This window comes from Triticum aestivum, chromosome 1B, assembly GCF_018294505.1.
Source record: "Triticum aestivum cultivar Chinese Spring chromosome 1B, IWGSC CS RefSeq v2.1, whole genome shotgun sequence".
NCBI lineage: Eukaryota > Viridiplantae > Streptophyta > Magnoliopsida > Poales > Poaceae > Triticum > Triticum aestivum.
This window is the reverse complement of record NC_057795.1, coordinates 453,117,525-453,127,476: the sequence shown is the minus strand read 5'-3', so window position 1 is coordinate 453,127,476 and position 9,952 is coordinate 453,117,525. Positions and strand designations below refer to the sequence as shown.

The following is a 9,952-nucleotide window of genomic DNA, read 5'->3' as shown; positions in this document are numbered from 1 at the left end:
GCATGCATCATGTCCATGATGAATGTATCACTGATCTTACTAGCTATCATATATTATCGTTGTTTTGGCTATGATACCGAAGGCTCTAGGGCGAATGATAGAGCACTTCTTGGGGTGGGCTTACTTATAGCGAGTCACGTAGAAGTCCATAGGGGGGAGGGAGAGGGAGAGGAAGGTTGGAGCCCTAGGGGATCTCATTGGAGACTATGAAGACACAAGTTGCCCAAGTTAAGCCCCCCCCCCCTCCCCAATGGGTGATGGACCTACATCCTATTATTCATGTTTTGATATGAGACTAGAGTACAAGAACTAGATTGGACCTACAAGCTAGGTTTCAAGGTGTTAGGTCTTCACAAATGGCTTGAGTCTTTGACAAGGGACATTGGGTACTCATGTAGAGGCATTTTATTCGTAAGTAAGTCCTCGGTCTCTCGTGCAATACAATATGATCTGATCATGCTCCTGGAATCATCGCGGCTGTCCTTATCTCCAAATGCAAGCCTCGGGAAACATATGCACCAATGGTTTGGTACAATCCATCCACACCCAGATGGTATACCTTTTTAGTAGCAATGCACTACACCCACAAGCCCCTCGCCATTACGCGAAATCAGGTTTGTGACCATTGGAAATGAAATCAAATGTAAACCTTTAGTCTGCCACCTTTCAGATCTTCCCGACAAGATCCTTGGTCAAGTTTCTAGAAGCACTTGGGCGATTTAGTCAGGCTCACGGGGCCCTTCTAAGTCATTGAGAGCTTACTTGAGGCGACACCGTGCTCTGAGTAAGATATCCCTAGTGCAGAATGTGAAACATCCCACACTCCTCGGGGGGTAATGGACTCACAAATTGGCAAGCTATCCAAAATATTCGGATGGCCAACCACTGTCATTGTGGATGGTGGTGACAAAACATACACACCTTAGCTAACCTAAAGGTCATTATCGATGGACCCAAGCAACAGAGGTAATCGAACGATGTGGGAATTCCTACTTTCAATCACACACCCATATTATCAATCATGTGGAAATAACGGGCCGCGAGAGTGATTGTGCCGACCATCGTTAATGTCACCCTTCAAGGCGTGAGGGGTCTATAAAGGAGTGGACAAATGGAGCTCGGACCTCAGCCATTTTCGCCATTTCGGCGCTTTGGAGTAGAGTTCTTCAGGATATCCGAGCATTCCAAGTTGGATGCATCGTCATTGGACTGGAAGAAGAACTTGTGCGGTGCGACCAATTTGAAATTGCCGATGCAACAACGGTTCTTGTTTCCCTCTCACATGACAGGGTGCAAGCCAATGTAGGGTCAAGCCACCCCACCCCAAGAGGTGTGGATTGTGGTCATGATCAAGTTCTTCAAGTGCGGTTTGCGCTTCCACACTCTAAATTCTTCAAAGAAGTAGTACTTGAGTTTCACCACATCGAGCTTCCGGGCGATGATTATCATGTTTTATTCATGCACTTGGACATATAATGTTATGTTTAAAAATAAAAATTATGGATTTGAAATGTTATTGAGTTGTCTGATGTTGAAACACAAAAAAAGAGCGCACACAAGAAAAGTAGAAAAGAAAATACAGAAACTACAATTTTAGGAAACCTAAGAAAGCACCGAGCTACAAACCTTAAAATGGTTTTAGAGGGAGCCCTTTAGGAAATGAGTATGCTAGAGTTGCTGTTAACTCGAAGAGAGTACCAATGATACGGCGTAAACAATGGATCATATGGGCGTTATGGCTAGTGAGATTTCCACCATTAATTGTGCCTTCACCTCACATCTTAATGCTCGATCACAGGCGGGGTGACTCGTATAAAGTGAGGACGTGCAGTGCAGTCGCAACCAAAAAATGATGCAGCCTACTAGCTAGTTTCAGCCTACTAGCTAGCAAGCTTATGATCAATTGTCCTTAATGGCATAAATAAACGCCAGTGAATTCTCCATCTACAGTGCCCCAAATGTCCAAATCGACGAGCGCTAGCTGTTGTCAAGCTCAGATGGTAGCTAGGCCATGCCATGCCAGGTAGTGATCAAGCCAAGAACAGAGGTTGCGCTAGCTCACTTCCGTCGGCACAGACCACAAAGGCAGACCATGGCCAGGTTTGACACAACGCCGGCGATTATTGCTTCTCCTGCACCTTAGAGCATCTCCAGCCGCGTCCCCAACAGCCCCCGAGGCGACTTTTTCGGCGCCGGCGCCAAAAAACGGTTCAGTCGCGTTCCAGGACGACGAAAAGCGCCGGTTCGGTCTTTTTTCCGCCCGGCGGCCGCAGGCCGAACCCGGCGCGCTGGGGGCGCTTGGTGGCTCCGGCGCAAGGGAAAAGCGCGGATGGCCCACGCCGTTAGGTGAAAAGTCAAGATTTGCTTTCCCGACCGCCTCCCACCCCCCGCGCTCTCGGCCGCAATTAGGTATATCCCGGCGCCGCCCCGCCGCCCTTCACCGGTAGATAGCCATTCCCCGCCGGAAAAATAGCATAGGTTCGCCGCGACAGCCCCTCCAGCATCAGTTGGGCGTCTCCGGCCGCCGTTTCCGGCCGCGGAGGGGCAGTTTAGCGGCGGGTGCACGCCCACCGCGCGCAAGGTGTTTGGCGATTTGACTGCCTCAGCGATGGACTCGGATGACGAGGAAGTGCTCACCGCGCTGCTGAAGGAGGAAGCCGAGGCCGACGTCCAGGAAGAAGAGCATCTCATGGTGCTCGCCGCCCTCGCCCAGCTGCTGGCGAGCAATGAAAAGCCGGAACGAGGTGGCTCGGCGCCGGGGCGGGTGAAAGCAAAGAACCGGCATCGTCTCGAAGGCTACTGCATGCTCTACTCTGACTACTTCGCCGATGCTCCACTTCACGGCGATAGAACATTTCGGCGCCGTTATCGGATGAACAGAAAGCTTTTCCTCATGATTGTGAATTCCATCCGGGAGTTCGACAACTAGTTCAAATGCAAGATGGATTGCACCGGCAAATTTGGATTCACATCCATCCATAAATGCACGACAGCGATGAGGATGCTTGCATAAGGAGCTCCCGGTGACTCACAGGACGACTATGGGCGCATGGTCGAGTCCACCAGCATAGAGTGTTTCTACAAGTTCTGTCGGGCAGTGATGGCAGTGTTTGGACCGCAATACTTGAGAAGACCCAATGCGGAAGACACTGCTCGGATCCTAGCACAGAATGCTGCAAGAGGATTTCCTGGGATGCTTGGAAGCATCGACTGCATGCATTGGAAATGGAAGAACTGCACATTTGCTTGGCAGGGGATGTACAAAGGCGCCAAAGGCGGTTGCAGTGTGGTACTTGAGGCGGTGGCCACACAGGACCTCTGGATTTGGCACTCCTTCTTTGGTATGTCAGGAACTCACAATGACATCAACGTGCTGGAGTGCTCTCCTGTCTTTGCCAAGCTTGCTGAAGGTCATTCTCCTCCGGTGAACTTCGAGATCAATGGGCGGCAGTACAACAAGGGGTACTATCTAGCTGATGGCATCTATCCGAGATGGTCGACATTTGTCAAGACCATCAAAAACCCTGTGCCTGGAGGCAAGAACGCCTGGTTTGCGAAGATTCAGGAGGCTTGCAGGAAGGATGTCGAGCGGGCATTTGGTGTGCTCCAATCTCGATTTGCTGTTGTCCGATACCCAGCTCAGACCTGGTCGAAAGATCAAATGTGGGAGATCATGGCCTGCTGTGTTATCTTGCACACAGTGGCGTAGCTGTAGGGTGGCCAGGGTGGTCCATGGACCACCCTGGAATTTGGCCCATTAGTTTAGTACTTCTCTGGAAAAAAAGGAAACATACCCAGGCCCAAATCAGGTCTTAGCCCATGTACGCGTGTATGTACGCTGATCGTTCCTAACACCCCGTCGTCTCCTTTTCCTCTGGTGATCTGGGCTCTAGAAGTCTGAAAGACTGAAACCTAGCGCCATCGCCCAGCGCAAGGCCGGCACTCCGGCAGGGCACAGGCTGACGGCGACGGACAGGCGGCTAGAGAAGGACGCGTGTCCCAGCGGCCGATGAAGGAAGCGCGCACGCACACATAGGTACAGCCCCGTGCAGTGCGCACTAGTTGTTTTCTTTTCTACTTCAATTCAGAGTAAGATTTTTGTTCTGCTCTAATTCAAAGCACAATTTCCTTTTGCTATGAAGATTCGAACGATTTGTTGAGAGTGCAAGCTTTAAAGTTTTTTGTAATTGATAATTTGTCAATTGAACCGATTGAATCATTAGGGCTTTGTTCCAACTGAATTAATGTATTAACTTTTTTGTACAACCATTGCAAAAATGAAGAGGACAGGAGACATTGCATCCCTTTTTTTATATGGATCCGACAAATAAGGTGTTTTATATTTTAAGCGAATGCAAGGCTTGAACATGAATTTTAATATGCTTTGATAGACCTTATTGATATGTGCTTTGGATATATTCTGTGTGCATATGTTAGATTTGATAAATTTGTGGTGTAATTTTTCTGGTGCCAATTGGACCACCCTGACATAAAATCCTGGCTACGCCACTGCTTGCACAACATGATCATTGAGAGTGAGCAGGAAGAGCCAGTGTTTGACACTGAACCATACCACCGGCAGGGTCCTCTTGCCCAAGTTGATCACCAGCTACCGGCAACCTAGACTGCCTACCTCAGTATGCGTCAGGAGATCCGAGACCCACAGGTGCATCATCAACTGCAGCAAGATCTGATAGAGCACCTATGAAGGCTCAAGGGCGACACCGGACGCGACGTGTGATGAAATATGAGTTTTTATTTGTTGAACTATATAATTTGTATTGAACTATTTTTTGTTGTACTATTTTGTTAAAGTATTTGAAATTTCTGTGATGAAATATGTGATAAAAAATATTTATGTTGATAATTGAACGCCGAGCCACGGCGAACCACGCCGAATGGGCATATTCTCGTTCGTATAGGTCTTTTTCGCCAAAATGGGGCTTCAAAAATGGGCCATAAACGACGACCGGGGGCCAGCTGGGGGCGGCGACTGGGGGCAAAAGAATCGTCGGCTCGTCTTTAGGGGACGATTTTTATGCGCCCTGAGGAGCCTAACGGCTGGAAATGCTCTTACCGCACTTAACAAATTTCAATTTTTCAAGCTTTAGTTCTTCAGCCTATAAAAGACATAAGCGGCTTTTCTAGCTCTGCCGCCTCTGTCGCGTGCCTTTTGGTAACGCGACCGGCGCATCTCAAAAAAGCATCAGGCCAGCGCAACCCAATGCTGCGACTGCGAGCGTGACGACTGACGAGCAGGCAGCGGTGTCCCATCGGCGCCGCGACCTGGCCTCCTGTCTGTACCCCGCATCGCACGCGCCCACAAATCATATGCACGAGGCCTGTGAACAGCTGCTCAGGCCCGGCCGGAAGCATACGGTCTGGTGGTTATCAGCTCGACGGTGTGGCGGTGGCGATCTGCCGCCTGCCGGCCAGCGATAAGGGTGTCTGTATCTTTCCGAGTAGTACGTTACATTTTCTTCGTCCACCGACCACCGGTTACGAGCTGCCTGTGGAATGAATAGTGGATCTGGCGCCTATCGGCGTCTTGCTGGATCCAGCGTAGCGATCCTGCTTCAGCTGTCACTGTTGATCGATCGCTGCACGTACCGCCGTGCTCACGTGTCCACCGGGTCGCTCGTTTCGGAAGGGTCCAGTCCAGTCAGTGTGCTGCACTTTCAGCTGCTTCCCTTGCCGACCATTTTCCAAAAAAAAATGCAGGCTGCGTGCTTCAATTCATTTGTTCTTTCTGGACTCTCGAGGGAAATGCTACTGTTTGCTTTTCTTCTCTTTGCTCTGTGATGGATTGAGCGCTGTTGCACTCCCACTGTGGAACATGTATATACAACACCGTCGTCACTGCACTGTCTCGGATCCATCCATTGCACAAGTTATAAAACCGAGCTGAAAATGAGCCTCGACGCTCTATCCTCGTCTTGCTGAGCTTTCTTCGGAAAATTTATTCTACGATAGCATCTTCTGTATATTCTTGACAAATACTCCGAGCAAAACGGGAGTAGTTGTGTAAGCTTCATCTTCGCCGAGCCAAAAAGGAGCTTTGCAGTATAAGTGCATAACCAGGGCATACGTAGCCGGAAATCTGCACTAACACCCACTGTAGCTAAATTCGCTAGTCAGAAATAACAACATACTACACAGATGCTGTTCAATTGCAGTTCCCGCCCGTGGTGGCGCAAAAATAAAATCTAACAGCGTAATCGGCAACTTCCACACCTCACTACATCGTGCATCAAACTATTATCGCTACATTATTACTGCTACATTACACACAACAAGATATAATGTCAATGTCACGGTTGACATCATACGCCACACAACAAAGGGGAAGCCCCCTCCCCTCCCTCCCTCCCTCGCTCTATACAGAGACCGTCTTTGGCTTGGCCCCCATCTTCTTCCAGGACACGCTGGGCATGATCTGCGCCATGTCGACCCGGTCCTTGTACTGGACGGCGAAGTTGAGCAGTGAGTCGAGGAGCGAGTCCGACAGCAGGTGGGGCGCCAGCCCGAGCTCCGACAGCTTCGAGTGCTTGGCGTTGTAGTAGTGCTCCTCCGCCTCGACGCGCGGGTTGGGCACCGACTTGGTCTGCACGTCCAGCCCCAGCTTCGCTCCCGCGGCGGTCACCAGCTTGGCCAGCTCGTTCACGGAGAACTGCTCGGTGAATTGGTTGAAGACTCTGAACTCGCCTGGTTTGGCTGGGTTTGCGATTGCTAGCTCCACGCATTGCACGGTGTCCCTGATGTCCAGGTATCCACGGGTCTGGAGAATGGTACAGGAACTTTGATCAGTACATTGTGGTATGTCAGATGATGATGGCCTAAAAAAGTTATTTGAGTTGTAACTAGAAATACATGATCGAGTTGAAACCTGAACCAACTACACATAGTCCATGAAATAATTCCATTTCCAGCTGGTAATCAAATTATAGTGTTTGAAAGTGAACAAGATAATGCTCCTTCCTTTGGTATGTAGGTATCTTGTAGGAATTTCATAGGATAGGATTTCTAGAGGAAAAATTCCTTTAGAGCCCTTTGGTTTGTAGGAATAGAATCCTACTCCTACGGAGGAATTCTTCCTACCCTCCACATTTCATGGGAAAATAAACATTAGCCTAGACTCGATGGAAAAAAAATCCTATGATGTGAATCAAAGGGCATCTCCTTTCATATTCCTATTCATAGGATTTGAGATACATGTCATCTCATTTCCTACGATTTTCCTATTCCTATGATTTTCCTACCATATGAACCAAAGGAGGCCTAATTTTTCAATTCAACAGTGCGGTTGACAAAATAATAATAAAAAGGTAACCCCTAAAGATTGCTCACAGGCTTAAGACAATCTCTGACCAACACATAAGTACATGTCTATACGACATATTGCAAGCTGTGATTATTACATATTGGAGCTATTGGGTCATCAGAAAATAAAATAAAAATAGTATATGCAAAGTGTTCAATTTCAGTACTCACAGAATTATCTACAAAGCTTACATGATTCACTCTCCAATTTTATTCTTGAAAATCACAAGGATATGCTAATGGTGGTGTTAACTCTGACTTCCCAAGGCTCCAAGGTAACAAAAGCTACTTCACTGGCATTTTAACTTCCGAAGAGGAAATGAAAACGTATAGTGAATCCTAAAAGTTTTAGTTATAAGGATAGTACTGAATCACATTAAGTAACTGTGCAAGGAGAAACTTTATACAGAGAAGTGCGTATAGAGCAAGACAAACATCAAACAGGAAATCCTCCATATTGCGCTACTGAGGCAGACAACAAATACATACCTGACCGCCTTTTCCATAAACTGTAAGCGGGTGACCTACAGCTGCCTGAACACAGAACCTATTTAGTGCTGTTCCAAAGATTCCATCATAGTCCAACCTATTGGACAGCTCTTCATGCATAGCAGTTTCATCTGTTCTGATTCCATAGACGACGCCCTGGTTAAGATCTGTGGCCCTTATACCCCAAGCCTTGCAAGTAAATGCTATGTTGTGAGAGTCGTGCACTTTACTTAGATGATAGAAGGAGCTTGCTTGCTTTGGGTAAGGTAAGGTATCAGTTCTTCCATTGTGAGTAATAGTGAGGAATCCCTCTTCAATGTCAATATTTGGAGTTCCGTATTCACCCATAGTTCCTAGTTTAACCAAATGACACTCTTCACTAAACTCCTTCATGGCAAACAATACATTAAGTGTTCCAATAACATTGTTGTTTTGTGTATATACTGCTCGTGAACGATCAATCATAGAAAATGGTGCTGATCTTTGTTCACCAAAGTGGACAGCAGAATCTGGCTCAAAAGACTTGAAGGCTTCTGAAAGGAAATCAAAGTCACATATATCACCAATGAAGAGCTGAATTGTCTTTCCCGTAAGAGATTTCCATCGGCGAATGCGATTTTGGATGGAAGCTATGGGAGTAAGTGAATCAAGGCCAAGTTGATGGTCAAAAAGGCGTCGAACAAGATTATCAACAATAGCAACCTCATAACCTTTGTTGGACAGATGAAGAGCAGTTGCCCAGCCACAGTACCCATCTCCACCAATAACCATAACTTTTTTGGGTTTAGAGGATGAATGCCCAGATGCTTGCTGACTACCAGTAAGAGGTGTTTGTGTCTGTCCTTGTACAGCAGTACTAGCACAAGTAACATATAACTTATTTGACCTCTTGGAAGATGACTTGAGGTTCAGACTTGAAGTTGAAGATTTCGAATTTTGTAATCGGATGAAATTGTGGCCATAACTTGGTGAGTTGCAGTGTGCTTTAACAGCAGGAGATGGACTGAAACCACAATTAGTGACCAAATTTGCCATTCTCACGATCCTTTCTCGTCCACTGCAGTAATAGAGATACCCTACAAAAGCTAGCATATAACAATCAGTATTTAAACAAGATATAAATTCATTCCAGACTGGTAATAAGATGAAGAAAATGCGAAGACAGCTAACTAGTCAGATTGCTAGAATTTCACTTCAACCATAGGCCACAGCTAACTGCTAAAATTCAGATTGCTAAAATAGCTAACTAGATCTTCAATATTCCATGAAAACCAGCAGTTTTGTGCACTTATGTTGTGAGAAATATTATGAGGATCAAGGTGTGTTCAAAAACAGTTCCATTCCAACTCATGGAAACCGTGTGCTAGCTGTCCTCTGGGTTTCAGACAAGGAAAGAAAATGAATTAGCAACGGCTTGTCGGTTTTGGCCAGGCTTAACTGAATCGCTTACCGCAAACACAAACAACATCCAACGACTAAAAGTCCACGGCGCAAGCATCGACGACCAGTGGCCGAGAGTACACAAGCAAACGAAACAGGCACAAGCAGGGACCCCAAGATGCTAGAAAGCATAGACCATACACCGAAGGAGCTCGCAGCTTCCGAAAGCAACGACCACGACCTCAGAAGTGCAAGCCCTCCAGGATTTGATCAAAAAATACAATCCGTGAATCAGCGCCCTGGATTTTTCTGTGCTGCTGCACACCACATACAAAAGCAAACAATTGCTGCACAGAGCACGAACAGCTGTTTCTACATGCACGAAACGCACACTGAAGATCAGGACAGGTTTAAGTAAGACATGGACAGATATTCCTAGTGCGGCCATTTCTACTCCCTCCGTTCCTAAATATAAGTCTTTGTACGGATTCCAATATGGACTACATACGGAGCAAAATGAGTGAATCTACACTCTAAAATGCATCTATATACATCCGTATGTGGTCCATAGTGAAATCTCTACAAAGACTTATATTTAGGAACCGAGGGGGTATATGGCTATCATCACAAATCCCATCAATCCATTATGAACATATGCAGCACAGTAACATGATGGATCTTCATCCCAATTCCAAAACAGCAAGGTTTCATGCCATGTACGGTTTCACCTCTACCTCTATGGAGTTCGTTGACTATATCCGCC

General features: G+C 46.9%; 1 protein-coding gene across 1 annotated transcript in view; it reads right to left on the bottom strand.

The window, feature by feature from the left end:
* Nucleotides 1–6,089: 6,089 nt before the first annotated feature.
* Nucleotides 6,090–9,952, bottom strand: part of LOC123078912 (UDP-sulfoquinovose synthase, chloroplastic) — a 5,553-nt gene continuing 1,690 nt past the window's right edge. The window contains exons 3-4 of the mRNA XM_044501564.1: nt 7,810–8,885; nt 6,090–6,778 (exon numbers count right to left, since the gene is read on the bottom strand). Of these exons, the coding sequence (XP_044357499.1) occupies nt 6,377–6,778; nt 7,810–8,885 (1,478 nt within the window). The 3' untranslated portion in view covers nt 6,090–6,376. The remainder of the gene's footprint in view (nt 6,779–7,809; nt 8,886–9,952) is intronic.